We start from the raw sequence: 19008 nt of genomic DNA, 5'->3' as shown, positions 1-19008 counted from the left end.
TCTTTAAAATGTTTTAAATTGGGGGTTGGGGATTTAGCTCAGTGGTAGAGCGCTTGCCTAGCAAGCACAAGGCCCTGGGTTCGGTCCCCAGCTCCGGAAAAAAAAGGAAAAAAAATGTTTTAAATTTAAATTTAAAAGGAAATTAAAGAACATCTGAAGCAAAAGTTAAATTTAAATTTGTAGTTTAAAAAGAGAAAAATAATACGGATTTCACTTCTCTACTTGACACATCTGAGCACTGTATGAGCGCTGGGTGTGGGAGGAGACAACACATTCTCTTCTTCCCTGAGGCTCCTGGACCAGAACCTGGTAACAAGCCACCCGATCTGCTGACACCAAAAGTTTGTATTTTGATCTTTTGTATAAAACCAAAGAATAAAGGCAAAATCCCTGAAAAACTTTAGAAAATATGCATTTTTGCTATAGAGTTTCTAAAAACCAACAACAGCAAAACAACATTAAAACCCACTTGACAATTAACCAATCAAAAGCCTGTGACCAGAGAGTACATGGCCCGCAGTAGAGGGATGGTGACTCGGGATTCAACAAGGGACTTTCTGCACGGCCTGCAGCCTGCACATCTGACAAGATGGCTGTGGCGGTTTCCATGAGAATGGGTCCCCACGGGCTCTGACACTGAGTGCTTAGTCCCTGGGAGTGTTGACTCTTGAAGGATTAGGAGGTGTGGCCTTATCTGAGGAAGTGTGTCATGAGCGGGGTGGGGGGCTTTAAGGTTTTAAAAGCCCAAGCCAGGCCCAGAGCCTCTGTCTGTCTGTCCGCCTGACTACCTCTGCAGCTCTCAGCTACTGCTCCAGCACCCACCTTCATGCCGACATGTTCCCCACCACGAACCATGAAACTGCAAGTCAGCCCCAGTTAAATGCTTTCTCTGATAAGAGCTGCACTGGTCATGGTGTCTCCTCACAGCAATACAGCAGTGACTGAGGCACTGACAGGAATGAAAAGCAGGGTGCGGCAGGGCACTTGGGAGGTGGGGGCAGGAGGGCGGGGAGTTCAGAGGTCATCAGCTACATCAAAAGATGGAGGTCAGCCTGTGGCCACAGGAAAATGTGTCCCAACACTAAACATAAACCTTCTCTTCGCTTCACGCCAGCACCCACCATTGCTGGAGGGCTGATGCATCAGTCTTTCTCCCTCGAGCTGAAATCATCAATGAGCAATACACTAAAGCAAGAGGAAAACCTACTTCAACGTGAGCACGCAAGATTTACCACCATTACCACCAAAAATGTAGCATCTCATGAAGCAATGAAAGTGGTAGCGAGTACACACCACAGGGAGAGCCTCAGTGGGTCCACCAGACCTGGCAGAGTTAGCCTGACCCATGATTAATGAAGTCACCACAGAACACACTGCAGACATGATTAGTCTTTCAAAAAAGAATGATTCAAAATCCCAAGGTACTGGGAATTTGTTTAGGAAAATATAACTTCAAGTTGTTTTTTTTTTTTTTTTTTTTGATGTTTTGCTTTTCCTAAGGTCAAAGCTGAGTTTGGGAGGGGGAAAGTGGGGGGGGGGTGCACTCTTGTAACCCTGGACCTGGAAGACCGAGGTGGGAGGAGTTTAAGGCCAGATTGGGTTACAGAACAAAACCCTGTTTCAGAAATAAAATCGAGTTCCCAAACATCAAGACAAGGGCTGGCAAGACAGACAACTCGAGAATCATTTCCACAGCATCCTGAAAACCGGGTTTAAACCCTGGGACCCGTGAGGACAAGAACTGAGAACTCTCAAAGTTTCCCTTTGACCTCCACAGATAGACCATGGCACTCACGTGTCCAGATTTACACACAAATAAAAAATGTTTTAAAAACCTACCATGAGATATCAGGAAAACTGAGATGTGTGTTGATTATCTTTACGTTTTTAGTTTTTGAACTTTGGGCTGGCTTGGCAGGGCTTTACCTTGCCATCGTGCCTGTCAACCTGAGTACAATCCACAGAGTCCAGAACCTATGCCTGCAAATGTGGCCTGACCTCTGACCTCTACACAGGCATGTACTTGTGCAAACACATACATGTTCATGCACAAACGCACAAAAACAAATCAATGTAAGATTTTTTAAAAATTTTTCGAGAATGTGAATTTAATAGTTTGAAAAAAGTGGCAGCAAAATCCTTCTAATGAACTCCAAACATGTGGCACGGAGCCTCTCCAATTTCATCGCCTGAGGCATACATGCTTGTGTTTGCCTTTCCTAAGAGTGTGTGACACACAGCCCGGAAAGGTGCGTGCACAGTTTCATTGACGCAACACTTAGCCAGCCTGTCTCATGACTAACACTCAAAACAGCTTCACACGTGTCATTTGGAGAGCCCCGAACAGGCCTGCTTAACTCTTAGCTGTCTGGGCAGTGCTGTGGGTGCTGTGCGTGGCTGTTTCCTGATTCCCCTGTAGTTCTCCACTGACGGCTCTCCAGGGTGAGTGCAGCACTGCTCCCGCCTCTCTAACCACTCCCCCGCTGTCTGTTTACCTGGCAGCTGAGGGACACCGCTATTTCCACAGCCTTCCTTTTACCTGGAGTTAAGAGGTGCCTTCTTTCTCACTGGTGCAGGTTGTGCCTGTTTTCTCCCTCAGGGTGGCAGGTCCTCTCCTTGCCTTACAAGCAGCCCCCAGGCGGGCTCTACTTTTATTCTCAATGTAAGTTGGTTTCCTGCCCAACCAGCTGTGGCGTGGTCCCTGGGACATCTCACTGCTCATCTGGACCCCGTGCCTTCTTCTGGGACGTGTTCAATCTTTTGCTATAGTTTATCACTTGTAGCATCTTTAAAGAGGACATTTAGGAGGTCATTTTCTGTGGGTTTTGTTTGTGTGTTTGGTTTGGTTTTGTTTTTTTTTTTTGGAGCTGGGAACCGAACCCAGGGCCTTGTGCTTGCTAGGCAAACGCTCTACCACTGAGCCAAATCCCCAACCCCGTGTTTGGTTTTTTTTTTTAATATTTATTTATTTTATGTATAAGTACACTATAACTGTCTTCAGACACACCAGAAGAGGGCATCAGATCCCATTACAGATGGTTGTGAGCCACCATGTGGTTACTGGGATTTGAACTCAGGACCTCAGGAAGAGCAGTCAGTGCTCTTAACCACTGAGCCATCTCTCCAGCCCGTGTTTGTTTTCTATGTTTGAAAATATTTTGTGGAGGTCAGAGGACAACCTAGGTATTGATCCTCATCTTCTGGGTCTGACAGTTTTGTGTCAACTTGACACGAGTTAGTCATTTGAGAGGAGGGAACAGCAATTAAGAAATGCCTCCATAAGCCGGGTGGTGGTGGTACAAGAGACAGGGGTCTCTGAGTTCAAGGCCAGCCTGGTCTACAGAATGTCTTCCAGGACAGCCAGGGCTACACAGAGAAATCAAGTCTAAAAGGAAACAGGAGAAAAGAGAACCCGCTAAGCAAGCAGTAAGCAGCAGCCTCCATGGCCTCTGCTCTGTTCCTGTCCTGACTTCCTTCAATGAGAAGAGCAATGTGGAAGTGTAAGCCACATAAACCCTTTCCTCCCCAAACTGCTCTGCTCACGGTGTTTTCCTCGCAGCAGCAGAAACTCTGAGACACTTTCTTTGTTGTTCACTGTCCCATGAGCCAACCTAAGTGACTCACAGGCTTCTGTGGATTCCTGTCGCTATCCCACATCTTGTGGGTTATGGAGATTTGAACTCAGGTCCTCAGGCTTGCATGGCAAGGGCTCTACCCACTGTGCCATCCTCTCGGTCCTGCTGTGTTGGGAAATATTTTTATTCCATTCTCACAGTTGATTGCTAATTGGACTGAACATAGACTCCGAGGTTGAAAACTATCTTTCTCATCCCACTGTTTGTAGTAATTGCAGTACTAGGAGAGTCTTCCTCTCCTGTCCTGGGATTACACCATAGTTAGGTTTCCATACTGTGCATCTCCATCTCCTCTGGAGATTCCTCTCCTGTGCTAATAGAAGCCCTTGCATATGGCTAGGATATACTGACAGCAGCCAATTCACAGCAATGCCGTGTTCTTCTGCGGTCAGCGTGACTCTCTTCCCTTTGGACTTACAGACATTCTTCTATTTTTTTTCTTTCTTTTTGTGTTTGGTGGGGTAGAAGGGCACTGAGTATTGATCCCAGGGTCCTTCACAAGCTAGGCGAGTTCTCTACCATTCACCAATATTTACATCTTATCTCACGTGTCCTTTCTCTGTAATCAAGGTCACTCTTGAACTCTTGGACTCAGAAGCCTCTGCCTATACATATGTGCAATTGCACCAATTCCACCAAAATTTTGCCCAAGGGGCAAATGTTCAATGGTCAGTATTCCATATGCAGAGGGGGTAGGCTCCAGATCAAATTCCTCTGCACGGTTTTAACCCAATGCCTCGCTTCCCTCTAGTATTAAGGGACAGAAGGACATGACGGCATCCAGTGGACTATGGCCACTGTGGCCCCAGATCAGCTGCTACTACCTGAAGACCATAGTCATTCCCTAGGCTGGCCAGCTCACATTCTTAGGATCATTACGGGGAGGGTGTAAGTCTTAACTCTTCCTTTAATGGCCATATGACTTTAGGCAATTAATTTCCACTCACTGACTTCCCAAATAAAGATAAGTATATGCTCTACCTCAAAAAGAGGATAAACGGGGCAGTCTATGCCCGATACAGAATACTGTGTCTACAGCCAGAGACCACTGCACAGGTAACTTACAATGCTACTTCTAGGCCTTAGTCCCTAACAGTTCTATAAATATCATGTCGATTTCTAGAGAAATTGAAGTAAACGATAAAGTCAGTCAAATGAATTTTCTCAAGTAAGTGTGGCAAGGACCTTCTCCTAATGGATAAAGATTTCATGGGACTAATCACTGGGAGAGAAGTAGGCAGGACTTCCAGGTCTGAGCAGAAAAGAGAGAAGACAAGGAACTTGAGGCCTTTGGGATGGAGAGACAGCTGGGGGTGGAAGATGTAATGAACTAGAGGCCCCCAGTTAGATGGTGGATCTTCCAGGGTCTGCCACAGAAGGATTTAATTTGGTATGGTTTACTAATCAGGATGCTAGTGGTTGCATCCAGCAATTAAGTTATCTGTTGATTATAACTAAGCTTGTGTGGTGTTTTCCTTCACTCAGAGACTTAACTGAGTTAAAGAGAAAGGTACAGGGTTGGGGATTTAGCTCAGTGGTAGAGCGCTTGCCTAGGAAGCGCAAGGCCCTGGGTTCGGTCCCCAGCTCCAAAAAAAAAGAACCAAAAAAAAAAAGAGAAAGGCACAGGGCAGGTGGAATTTGGAAGTATGGGGATGGCATGGTAGTGACCCACCAAGGGAACTTAGAAAGTCAGGTGGAGACATTAAAAGTTCCAGAAACATACGGCTTGTATGTGAATGTGTGTGAGAGTATGTGTGCATGATGTGTGCATGTGTGAGTATGTGTGTATGTGAGTGTGTGTGTGAGTGTGGCGTGCGTGCGTGCGTACGTGAGAGAGAGTGTGTGTGTGTGAGTGTGTGTGAGTGTGTGTGCATGTGTGTGTTGGAGTATGTGCTTGTGTGAGTATGTGTGCATGTGTGAGTATGTCTGAGTATGTGTGTGATTATGTGTGTGAGTTGTATGAGAGTATTGTGTGTGTGTCAGTGTGTGTGCGTGTGCACAAATGCACATGTGTGTGTATGTGTATGCATGTGTGAGTGTGTGTGTGTTGGTGGGGGTGGGGTGATGTTGATAGCTACAAGTTTATATTCTATACAGAAAGATTTAGGGATCATGCCTACTGTTTAAAAATAAGTTGTATAAGAAACGGTGACAGGCAGTGCTGGTGACGCCTTTAATCCCAGCTCTAAGGCAGGCAGGTGAATCTCTGTAAGTTTGAGGCCAACCTGGTCTACAGATTGAGTCCAGGACAGTCAGGACTATGTAAACAAGCCTGTCTCAAACAAACAAACAAACGATGATGCTATCAGAAGAAATAGCTCTGATAGTTAGAGATGGAGGAGGAGACAGGGGAGAGGCCTGCTGTTCTGCTCATTAGGATCCATGGCAGAGCTGACATCTAACCACAGATGGGTATTATTTTGGGTGAAAATAAAAATATTTGAGAAATCACATTTGACATTCCCCTGCCTGATGACATCACACAACGGCTTTTCATAAGGAATGTTTTTGTTGTTGTTGTTGTTGTTTGTTAGAAGATTAGCTTTTTACACTGATGAATGAAAACTTTAATATTGGCATTGTGTAATTGTGTAGAGTGGCTAGAGGCATGGCCCAGCTGTTACCTGTTTCTGTTCTTCAGAGGATCCGAGCTCTGGTCTTAGCATTCACATCAGGTTGCTCAACCATCTATAACTAGCTCCAGGAACCTGACACTCTCTTCTGGCCTACATGGCCACTGCAACATGTCACGCACACACACACACATACACACACACACACACACACACACGCACGCACGCACGCACGCACACACTAAAAAATACAAAAAATAAAATAAAAATAAAAATAAAATCTTGTTTTAAAAATATTAAATGCACTACCTCCTAACTGTAATTTTTGTATAAAAAATAAGTCTATTTTATTGACAATCTCCAACAGTATAGTGCATTGCTATTAATTAGAGCCATTACATTGTACAATAAATCTTTTTCTCTCTTTCTTTCTTTGGTACTGATGATTGAACCTAGGGCCTTTCATATGCCAGGCAAGTGCTATCCAATTGAGCTAAATCCACAGTCCCATACAGTAAATCACACACACACACACGCACACGCACACACGCACACACACACACACACACACAGTGAACCCCCAGTGTGTCTACTTTAAACACTTGTTAGTTTGCACTGGAAGGGTCCCTTACAGCCTCATGCTTTGATGTGCAGTCCCCAGTGTGTGGCGCTGAGAGTTGGGCTCATTGCCGACGGGACGGAGACCTGTGATTGGGGGCTTCGGAGCCTGGTTCCTAAACACAGTGTGAGAGAACTTGGAGCTGCAGGCCCCAGAAGCCCATCTGTGTGCAGAGCGTGAGCCGCTCTGGTGAGGGCCGGAAAGACTAGAACATGGCGGACGTGCAGGCAGTAGACAGATGTCTGCGGGAACCTGACTGAGGGGGGCCTTTGCATTACATTTAGGCAAAACAAAAATTAATCCATTTGTAGAAAATTGATTGTGTCCTTCCCATCCCCTGAAAATGGAAGTGAGACCAGATTTAAAAAAAAAAAAAAAAATGGGTTGATTAATTTGGAAGAGGAAATCCAGACCACACCATCCAGGATTTAGATTTGCAGTAGATGAGGGTAAAGGTCTGACCAGGGCCTGGGGAAATGTGCTGTTTAGAGGGAAAGGGTGCGAATACAGTTAAAGCCGTGGGCAAGACAAAGCCCATCCGTGGGCCGTTATTTTGAAAGCTGTGGAACCTTCAGGGGGTCAGACCTGGCTGGCCGAAGCAGGTCACCGGGGGAGGGGGGCTACCCACGTGTGCCCATTTCTAGTTCCGGCCTGCTTTTTCTGTCCCCAAGATCCATAACGACATTAGGACTCACCCTTGGCATCGTACATTCTGTGAACTTGACGGCGGCATGAACAGGCCAGAGCCGCATGCTTTCGGCTCTGTAAACTTGGCCTTTCCTTCCCCACCTTGAAGCACTAAAGCTCCTGACACCGGAAAGAGGTCCCTCCCTCACCTAAGCTGCTCTTGGCAGGCATTTTGTCACAGATGTGTAGAACGCAGCGGCACGTATAACGTGTATCGACCGACTGCCTCAGTCATCCATTCATAGATTAATTACTGCTACGTGAGTTAAACAATACTAAGCCAGGAGCAAACACCAGGCCCCTTTAGCATTAACTACAGTTTACTTACAGGAGTGAAATAGTTTGGTGGGAATCTTTGAACTGAAGAACGAAATACGAAGCTCCTGTATTAAAAAGAAAGAAAGAAGAAAAAACAGTTTTCGAGGGTTTTTTTTTTTTTTCTTTTTGAGGTGAGAATCTTTGCTAATTTGTGGCTTCATCTCTCATTAACTTTGAAGCACGAATCTGGACATAAAGTGCATGGTGAGGTTTAGGGCCCACAAGTGTTGGTGCACAACCGCGTGTATAAGCAGGAGGGCTTGTGTGAGGTCCAAAGGACTCAATAGACTTACAGTGAGTTACCTGGCTGAGTTCTTGGGAACCGGTGCAGGAAGAGTGTCGTACTGTCCCGGGCAAAGATGGAGTGACTGCACAGGAGGGACAGACAGAAGGACACAGCTCCTTAGCTCCCGTACTGTCTTCACGCATCACATATATACACATTCACATTGTTCCCATATTCATACGAATATACATTGTTTGTTTGAGACAGTTTCACGTTCTGACTTTGACTGTCCTGGGACTAGGTATGGAGCAGGCTGGCCGTAACTCGATCGCCCCCACGCACTGCTAGAATTAAAGGCATGTGCTTCTATGCCTGGCCCTACTCATGCAAGTTTAAAACTTGGTTTACAGGATTTTCTTGGTTTACAGTAAAACCGAGGCAGGTGCCTGGTAATGACCCCGCCCTTCATGTGTGTGGACGTTCCGGTGAGCAAATTCCTACCATGGCAATGGACTTGTTTAAGTGGCCAAGTCACACCACACACTGTCAAAACCTAAGGTTCATAGTGGCATTAGGGTTCATCTTTGGTAGTGTAATTCTTTGAGTTTGGACAGATGTACAATGGCAGACACACACACATGCACACGCACACAAACACGCACACACACACACGTGCACACACACACGTGCACACACACACACACACACACACACACACACACACACACACACTATAGATACTGAGAATTTCCCCTGCCTAAAATCCTGCGTGCTCTGCCTGTTCATCGCTCCTTCCTGGCAGACGCCGATTTTACCACCTCCATTCCCCCGCCCCCACCCCTCATGTCACACAGAGACAGAATAAGGTGGCCCTAACATGTGTCAAAGTTTGTCTCTAGCAGGCGAGCTGTCTTCAGAGAGGTAAGTGACCATAAACTGGAGCTGCTGCCCCCTCTTCTGCTCTTCCTTACAACCTTGGCACTGACAATGTATCGGAGCTTCACCAGGCTATGGCCTCCTGAGGGGACACTTCGACTACTGCCATGTGAGCCAGACACAGACAGACTCCAACAGTGAGCAGGCCTAGAGTGTCCTGCCAAGGACAAGGTCAGCGGCCTGGTGGAGAGAGTGGACGAGCTGTGTGAGACACCCTGGAGTCCTGTACAACAGCCAGGTACTGCGCCAGGACCCTCAAGAGTTGACTGGAGAGCCCTGTGCTTGTGCCAAGCAAGCAGGAGCCCGGGACCCTGCAAAGCCCCATTTGCATAGTAGCCTTGCCTCTTCCTGGTTTCTGTTTTGATTAAGCAAGGGAACCCAAGGCTGAGAGAACGCTGCCAAGAGCCTGCAGACTAAGACTAGAGTTGACAGACTGGGGTGTTGCTGGTGGCAGGGTGCTCGCCGAGCATGCACAAAGCCCTGGGTTGATCCCCAGTACTGCATGAATAGAAGGAGGTTATACAGGCCTGCAATTCTACCACTAAGGTAGAGGCAGGGTCATCACAGTAATGGTCAGTCCTATCTACATAGCAGATTTGAGGCCAGTGTGGGTCATACAAGACTCTCCTAAAATGATAAATAAAATGAAAGCTGGTGACACTGAGAGCCGGCAAGATTGATGATAATATAATTAGAATCACACAGTCTGTGGTCTTTTCAGATCAGCTTCTAATTCTTTATATTTAGGTTTCCTGTATGTCTGTGACTTGAAAACACGTTCCTTTCAGTCAGTCGTCTACTGAAGACCAACCTAGATGCTTCTAAGTCTTGATAAGCAAAGTGTTCATAAGTGTCAGTGTGTGTGTGTGTGTGTGTGTGTGTGTGTGTGTGTGTGTGTGTGTGTGCACAGACATGTGATTTCAAATCCTATGGGTAAATTCAAAGGCATGAAATCACGCGGTTAGGGGATGTAAAACATCTGAAAATCTGTCTTCTCGTGTGGCTGCTGCATTCTGAGTTCCCACTGTATGGACCAGTGTCTGGTGTCTGTGTTCTGTCTGGCTTTTGACCATTCTGAGAGGTATGCCGGGTGTGCAGTGGGATCACACAGTAGGGTTGCTATTTTGATTGGCATTTACCTGACAACATATAATGGGCAACAACCTTGTTTACCACCTGCTGCGTATCATCTTCAATGCCTGCACAAGTATTTGGCCCATTTTCTTATTTGAATAGTTTCTATTTACATTTTCTTAACTGTGTGTGTGTGCGCGTGTGTGTGTGTGTGTGTGTGTGCGCGCGCGCAAGTGTGTGTGTATGAGAGGGGGGGAGGGAAGGAGGGAGGGAGAGAGACCCACAGGAAGCTGTTGCCATCATATGAATGTGGAGGTCAGAGGGCATCTCCAGAAGTCATGATGGCCTCTACCCACTTGGCCACCTCTGCCTCACTGCCTCGCCAGCCTTGAGTTGCTTTCTTAACATTCATTTTCGTGCATTTTTAATATCTTCTTATGTGTATGAATATATTTGCACGCATGTGTATGTCTGTACGTCATTTACACATCTGGCAGCTGTGGAGATGAGAGGAGGGCACTGGGTCCCCTGGAACTGGAGTTACAGATGGCTGTGAGCTCCCACATGGGTGTGGGGAATTGAACTCAGGACCCTGGAAGAGCAGCCAGCGCTCTGACTACTGAGCCGTCTTCCCAGCCCCTACTGATGGTGAGGGTTTTTTGATGCTTTGTTTTTCATCGTGGGGCTAAACTATGAAAACTGACTTTTCTTTTTTTTTTTTTTCTTTTTTAGATTTATTTATTTATTTAATGTATACAAGTACACTGTAGCTGTCTTCAGACACACCCAACCCCATTACAGATGGTTGTGAGCCACCATGTGGTTGCTGGGAATTGAACTCAGCACCTCAGGAAGAGCAGTCGGTGCTCTTAACCGCTGAGCCATCTCTCCAGCCCTGAAAACTGACTTTTCTGTTTCCAGTTTTCCGTTTTCTTCTCCCGTGTAAGTCCTGAGCGTCTTGCCCTCGTCTCTCGTCTCTCGTCTCTCGCCCTCGTCTTTTGGTTTTGTTCTTCATCTTCGGCTTGTAGTTGCCCTAAAGTCTGCAAAGTGCACTCTCCAATAACTGTCCAGTAACACTATCCAGCCTCAGACAGTGTAAGCGCGGACCTTGTGATATCAAAATGAAGATGGCAGATGCAGTGCCTGGAGCAGGAGGATCAGGAAATCCAAGCCGGCCTCCACCATGTGGGGGCGCGCGCCTTTAGCCCCAGCACTCAGAAGGCAGAGGCAGGCAGAGCTCTGTGAGTTTGAGGCTAGCCTGGTCTTCCCTGCAGGGAACAACAACAACACATACAGGAGGGAAGACCAGGCTAGCCTCAAACTCCAATAAACAAAGACAAGTCAGTAGACAAAACCTAGGCCAACAGTACAACCATAACTTCTACCTTGAGCTATTCCTTCTTCAAGGCTCTTTATTTCTCAATGGAGGCTCGAGCTTTTGATCTATAATTTTTAACAACTTCTTTTAAAAACGTGAGTATGTATGTAGACGTGTGTGCCAGTGTGTGTGTGTGTGTGTGTGTGTGTGTGTGTGTGTGTGTGTGTGTGTGTGTAGACCAGACATCAACATCAGATGTCTTCCTCAGAAGTCCTATTCTTTTGAGACAGGTTCTTTCACTGAGTCTAGAGCGCACTGACTGGCTAGGCCGGCGAAGACCCCCTTGTGCCTGCCTCCTGAACCTGGGTTGCAGATTTCAGGTTGGTTCCCTTACCCTAACTCCTGAGCATGGTATCTGGGAGGCCAACCTGAGTTCCCTGCCTCTAATACTCTTTCTAAACTTTTCTTGTAGAGTCAAGTAGTGATAAATTTCCTCGATTCTTATTGGTCTAAATTTTCTTTTCCGTCCCTTGCGGAAGGCAATTTCCCGTGACCCAGGGTTCTAGCTTGGTGGCTCTGTTCTCTTTGTCTCGGTCTCTCTTGCTGGCCAAGTATTTGCAGAGGAGCTTGGGGAGGACATAGCTTGGTCCCTGGTAGATGTTTCTATCACCTCCAGCTTCTTCCAGAGTTTTGCTGGGTACCCGATATCAATCTGAAAAGCATCATCTTCTTCCCCCAAATAGTTCATCCTTTCTATTTTGCTTCGCCTTGGGCTCATTTTTCCTCTCTGTGGGGCTCAGATACTCTGTAGATTTCCAACCTTTGACCTCTTCACTTCTCAGCTTTGAAGATGCTGCTGAGACGTCCGCAGGCTCAGGGAGTCCTTCTGTCCACTGTAGCAGTGAATCCAAGAAAGGCGTTCTCCACCGTACATTCTTCCTTTCGTTTTTTAAACATTCTATTCAATGCGTGTGTGCATGTGTATGTGAACATATGTAAGAGAGATCTTGTTAGTGTGTGTGTATATGTGCATGCATGTGAGCACATGTGTTTGGGTATGTGTGTGTGAGAGTGTGGGCATGTGTATGCATGAGCGTGTGAGCATGTGTATGCATGAGTGTGTGAGCATGTGTATGCATGAGAGTGTGAGCATGTGTATGCATGAGAGTGTGAGCATGTGTATGCATGAGTGTGTGAGCATGTGTATGCATGAGCGTGTGTGCAGGACTGTCTCTTGCACGCGCCACGCATGTGTGTAGAAGCCAGAGGACAATTTCAGAAGTCATCTATCTTTCCAGCGGTGGAATCCAAGTCAGGCCTCTGAGTCTTGAGCTCCAGTGGTGACCTCCTCTTCTAACGAGGGTCCTGCAGGTTCCAGCCTGGCTGTCTCCCAGGCAACATCACCAAACTCATTTTCTTTTCCCTTGCCGAGTTAACATACAGTACAAACTCCAATCAAGGCAGAAGCCTCAGGCTGTTTCCAACTTCGTTTGTTTAATTGTGATTTTCATAGACATAGTCCCAACCTAGGAAGTAAACTAGAGAGGCTCTAAACTGGACAATAAGCACACCGAAGATATAAACAAGTGTTAGCTGGATTTTTTTATTATTATTTTTAGCTCTTTACAAATATGCACACTTGAGAAAGAGCACAACTCGAACACTGAAACAAGTCAAGTGCTTCAGGAAGACGAAGACTGAGCCTCTGCCCGCCTCTAGGCCTCCTCCCCAAAGCGAGTCACCATGGATGATGATGTAAGGAAAAGGGGACGCAGACCTCACAGAAGAGTACATTTGTCGTCACGTGTCCAGATGGATGAGGCTGTAAAATTCACTTCCATGTGCCGTCTTCGTTTAACGATAACCTAAGGCGCTCTTGCATCACCGCCTCATTGTCCTCAGTGGGTGCCTGACGATGCTGCCTCGTGGATGCGGGAGATCTGGTTTTATATTAATCCCCTAATTACAGAAATGCAGACAACGCTGCCACGTTAGATGCGGCTGTAGACCTCACTCGTGTGAGCATGCTCCCTAAACAATCTCCCTTGGCGTTGCCACAGTTAAAACTCCATATATTTCAGATACTTCTAGGTTGCTGAATTGTCTTACGAATTTGAGTGGCTCTTCACATCAGTAATGACAACACCTTCTTGTCCTTGTTCCCTTTGCACAGTTTTTTTATTATCAGGTGAGATTGCCTTACTGTCCTTTGTGATGAGTTGAAGCTGAGTGTCACTTGGTCTTCTGTCAGTGGTCCATCTTGTCACGAGCGTCTCTCCTGTCCTCTGCCCATTTTATAACCAGAATGTCTGTCTCGATTGCATGGTAAGAGAACAAGGCTCACACTCACCCTTGAAGGAGGAGTAGAATATGGAGTGACCAGTGTTGTCTGGAAGCTGTGCATCGTTACAGCAGGGGCTCCACCTTCTTTTGGGTGACAGACAGTGCTCAGTGCTCAGTCACCTGCTGAGGCTGGCAGTGCCACTAGCTCTCCTGACCTTTGATTGTCTGGAAATCGTGACCCCGATTCTTACTGGTGAGCTGATTCCAGGCTGTTCAGAGTTCCCTCTGTCACATTCACATTTATGTAAGTCTCCTGATTGAGGCTGTTACAAATTCCCTCTGTCATATCCACATTTATGCAAGTCTCCCAGTTCTGTTTGAAATAGCTGGGAGCATTTACAGTGGTGATACTCCTCCTCTGCCGGGAACACCTCAGCACAGACCTGTCCTGCCGTGGGACAGAGGGACAGACAAGCAGCAGGAGTCGGCTGAATGTGAAGGGTATTTCTGCTCGTTTCTGAAAAACGATGTGTAGAGAGTTCAAAAAGTATGGAGAAGGTTCTGGAAAGCCCTGGTTCCTGCTAGTGACAGGTTAAGTTACTCAGATGAGTCCTCTTAGTATAGGCAACTAAGGGAAGACAAATGATAAAACAAATTTGAGCATTTAAATGTGTCTAGACATAGGTATCATAAGCAAGCAAGAGATGACGGTGGGCACGGGAGAGGGCATCGTGACCAATGAAACAGGAGCGAGTGTGGGCAGCATAAAGATGGGAAGGTCCGAGGGTTCCGACCAGACAGGGGAGGGGAGGCCAGAGAGACCTGGAGAAGAAGAGTCACCTACCTAAGACCAGGGAGGTTTGAAATCATGAGTCTTGAAAAAGAGAAAAAAAAGAAAAAAAAAGAAAGAAAGAAAGAAAGAAAGAAAGAAAGAAAGAAAGAAAGAAAGAAAGAAAGAAAGAAAGCTAAGGAGTGGCTGAGCCAAGGAGCATTGAAGAAACTAGGAAGCCAGGTTGTTGGCAAGACACCTCCACAGGTACTAAAATCCCTGTGGGGGCTGCAGCCCCCAGACACCTCCACAGGTACTAAAATCCCTGTGGGGGCCGCAGCCCCCAGACACCTCTACAGGTACTAAAATCCCTGTGGGGGCCGCAGCGAGGGGCCGAGAGTAAAGGAAGCCAAGTTCTTTAAGAAATAAGGGGAACTATGGGCCAGTGGCTAACTGCAACTCAAGGAAAACCACTTCTATGTCTCAAAATACCAATACACAAACCAAAAGCCACCAGTACAGGAAAATGAGATCGTCATACAAATTTTACTAAATGCTTCAATTCAGATTATTCCATCGAGGCTGGCTGTTGAAACATCAGAAGTTCAAAGTGCCCGTGGAGAGGAGAAAGAAGAAAAAGACACTGGAAAGGTGTCTTTGCGGAAGACTTACCCCTCTGGGAATGCTAAACACATGATTCATTTAATCAAGGTTTTTAGTTGTGCCTGACACAACCTGGTGTGTTTCCCCCGGAGGCCTTTGGGTAAGGAGCAGGAGAGGACGCAGGTGGGAGGAAATGGCAGGGAACGAGTTGGGAGACAAGGCAGCCAGGGTGATCTCACCTGTAGCTTGGTTACCTGAGACCTGGATAGGCAGGAATAACCCAGCGCCTGTATTTGTTCACTGAAGCAAACAGGGCAAGGCTTGTCTAACAAACCCTTAGCAGTCTGTTACGTTCACAGCCCAGATCTGTGAAGCACTACAAGTGGCTCCGGGCCGCATGTGTGTGCATATCCAGCTGAGAGTTTTACGTTCACTTAGCAATCACAGCTCTTCCTTGTTTATTTCTGGGTTTGGAAGACAGGTTTTTGTTTGGCTGGTTGGTTAGTTTAGTTATTTTGAGACAGGATCTCTCCCTGTAGTCTTGGCTGTATTAGAACTCACTATGTAGACCAGGCTGGCCTCAAAAATCACAAAGATCTGCCTGCCTTTGCCCCCCAAGAGGTGGGATTAAAGGAGTGTGCTGCCATTCCCAGCTGAAGACTGGGTATTATGCAGCCCGAGTTGGTTTGGAGCTTGAAATGGCTGTGCCTTCGCCTCAGTCTGGAACTCGTGTGACTGTACCCAGATAAAACCCCAGCCATTCCCCTTGAGGACTGATGGTGTTCCTGGCTTCTTCTCATTTGGGGACTATTAAAACAAAGAGAAAGGAAAAAGACTAAAGATTCAAGTGACAAGTCAGGCCCCCTGAAGAGACCTGTCCAGCACACGTCCCATCAGTAAGGCCACACAAGTGCATCCTTTAGATTCCAGCAATCAACCCTGCCTGCTCCCGCTCTGTGGGTACAGACCGCAGTGGGCAGGAAAGAGAACCACATCTACAGTCAAAGCTCTCAGTCGAAAGTGCAGCTTTGAGCAGGACCTGGTGGTGCACACCTTTAATCCTGCACTTGGGAGGCAGAGGCGGGCACTCTGAGTTCAAGGTCAGCCTGGTCCACAGATCGGGTCTGATGACAGCCAGGACTATGCTAAGAAACCGTCTCCAAAAAAGAAAAAGTGCTTTGTTTTACGCCGTGTCCTGGATGAGTTAGTCAGTTTGTGATTTATGGCAGGTTTCTTGCAGGGAAAACAGAGATAGCATCTCTTCAGCCCACTGTAGTAAGCGTTGAGAGTCCCATAGGGGATCAGAGGGACAGCTACCTGGTTAAGAGCACCTGAAGAGGACCTGAGCCCAGTGCCCAGCATCCATGTCAGTTCACAACCACCTAGAACTCTAGCTCAGGGCGGGGGTGGGGGGAGCTGCTGCTCCCATTTCTACCCACACACAGACACACAATTATAAATAAATCCTTTTTAAAAAGTTAATACAAAGAAAACCTGCTTATTTACTAAGATCCAGCTAAATACTACTTATCTGGGCGCTTTCCAGAGCACTGAGCTCCCCTTGGTGCTCCCTACTGGTGCTCCCTACTGGTGCTCCCTACTGGTGCTCCCTACTGCACTCCTTATCTCAGCGGTTGACATGTTGTATCTTGTATTGTTACTGGATTATTCTGGACCAGAAGCACTTTCCCTTGGCAGAGCCTGGTACAGAGCCAGAAGCACAGCTGAGCTTTTTCGTCAACGCTGTGCATGAACTGGTGTGGCTGAAAGGCTCATTTTTATAAGGAAAAAGAAATGCTTTTTTTTTCTTGTTTGTTTTGATACTAGGATCAAGCAAGCCCAGGGCTTTTTGGAAACTGAACATGGGCTTTACTACTCCCCAGCAAAGAGAGACTTTAGGTGACCCCTACACTCTAGGAAGGCCATCAGCAAGAGGCAGCGCTTCCCAGAGGGGCCAAAGCATCAACTGCTTCAAGAGACCAGTGTGTTGGTCAAGGCTGGGAGCCAAGAGTCCCCAGATGAGGGGAATCCGGCCAGGACTGGACTGCACCCATGCACAGGACTTCACAGGAGCGATCTCACTGAGCCCTTGTTCCATTTCTAGATTTGTTTTTATGTTTTATGTTATGTGTAGGGCCGTGTGTGTGTGTGTGTGTGTGTGTGTGTGTGTGTGTGTGCATGCGTGCGCACACATGTAAAGGTAAATACTGATTCATGCCTAAGGAGACCAGAGGCATTTGGTCCCCTGGAGCTGGAGTTGTGAGCGGCTTGGCATGGCTGCAGGGAACTGAGCTCAGGTCCTCTGCAACCACAGCAAACTTCCTGACCACTGAGCAGTCTCTGCCTTGTTTGATTTCTATAGGGAACGAGATTGCTGAGGGTTTCCTTAAGGGTTGGGGGTATACTCTGTGTCTAAAGCACACACACACACACACACACACACACACACACACACACACACTCACAGACACACACACCATGTACCCTTGCAACAAAACACTGACAGTAGCATCTCACCTTATCTTTTTCAACTAGCATGCTGGGGTCTGCGCGGGGCTTGTCTTTGAAGGAGTACGAGGCCGATTGCTTCTTCAACAACTCCAGGAAGTCAGGGGGACTATATTGCGGGAGGTCAGTGGGGACCGGATCGTTTCTCAGCACAAGTGGGATTCTTTTCCTGCCTTCATTTTTAAAGTTGTAGGTTATACTCACTGGATTTAGTAGGGCTTCTTCAATAAAAGTCCTTAAATGGTAAGTACCAGGTATTGGAGTATTCTGTGGGGAATGACATTGGTTTTAAGATATGTGTAGGCCTGTGACTTCCCTAAGGCATTGTCCCTGAAGGGTCATTTCTAACTTTCACAAATACTCTTAATTTATTATAACGTATATGAATCAATATTGTTCGTGAATTTGTTTGTTTTAATTTTGTTTTGAGACAGAGTTTCACTATGTAGCCCTGGCTGGTCTTGAATTTATAGAAATCTGCCCACCTCTGCCTCCCGGTGTTTTGCTTGAATGTATGTCTGTGTACCACATGTGTGTCCAGTGTTCACAGAAGTCAGAATACAATGTCAGACCCAACATTATAAAGAATTGTGAGATACTAGTAAGTGCTGGGACGCCTGCAAGAGCAGCCAGTGCGCTAAACTGCTGAGCCAGCTCTCCCACCCCTAACAGACATTTTCCTTAATATTTTTATCTTATGTATAAGGTATTTTACTGCATTTGTGTAGAATACACAGAAGTCAGTGCAGCATATTGAATCCCTTGGAACTAGAATTAAGCAATGGTTAGCAGCTATGTGGGTGCTAGGAATCACACCCAGGTCCTGTGGAAGAGCAGGCACTGTCCTTCACCATTGAGCCATCTCTCCAGCCACCCTACTCCCAAACCATTTTGATGGAAGAATATTTCAAAAGCATTGTGAGTGATTCTTTTCTAAAGCAACCAGGGCATCACACTAGGATCAGGGCTAAAAGTTTCCTTTAAACTTTATTACAAGTGGGCTGGAGAGATGGCTCAGCGGTTAAGAGCACTGACTGCTTTTCACTTCCCCGCAACCACATGGTGGCTCACAACCATCTGGAGTGGGGTCCGATGCTTTCTTCTCATGTGTCTGAAGACAGCTACAGTGTACTCATATACATAAAATAAATAAATTTGTAAAAAAGAAAAAAACTTTATTGCAAGTGCCGTTTAATCTCAGAACTCTGCAAGGCCAAGGCCAACCTGCTCTATATAATGAGTTCTGGATCAGCCAGGGCTATGAAGTAAAATGCTATCTAAGAAAACTAAAGTCACATTTTATATATCCATTTTGTGTATGTGGACTGAGGTCTGGCATGTACCACAGTGTGGGGGGAAGGATCAGAGAGAGGGTAAAGTCAACTTTCACCTTCCCCAACATGGGGCCTGGGGATCGAACTCAGGACCTCAGCCTTAGTGGCAGGCATCTTGATCTACT

At 46.6% G+C, this 19008-nt stretch overlaps 1 protein-coding gene across 1 annotated transcript in view; it reads right to left on the bottom strand.

The window, feature by feature from the left end:
* Positions 1–19008, bottom strand: part of Stpg4 (sperm-tail PG-rich repeat containing 4) — a 34143-nt gene that overhangs the window by 11787 nt on the left and 3348 nt on the right. Inside the window, exons 3-5 of the mRNA XM_032908717.1 lie at positions 17559–17816; positions 8136–8200; positions 7843–7897 (exon numbers count right to left, since the gene is read on the bottom strand). Of these exons, the coding sequence (XP_032764608.1) occupies positions 7843–7897; positions 8136–8200; positions 17559–17816 (378 nt within the window). The remainder of the gene's footprint in view (positions 1–7842; positions 7898–8135; positions 8201–17558; positions 17817–19008) is intronic.

Source organism: Rattus rattus, chromosome 7 (genome assembly GCF_011064425.1).
Source record: "Rattus rattus isolate New Zealand chromosome 7, Rrattus_CSIRO_v1, whole genome shotgun sequence".
NCBI classification, from domain to species: domain Eukaryota; kingdom Metazoa; phylum Chordata; class Mammalia; order Rodentia; family Muridae; genus Rattus; species Rattus rattus.
The sequence above is the reverse complement of the archived record's forward strand: the minus strand, read 5'-3'. Positions and strand labels throughout refer to the sequence as shown.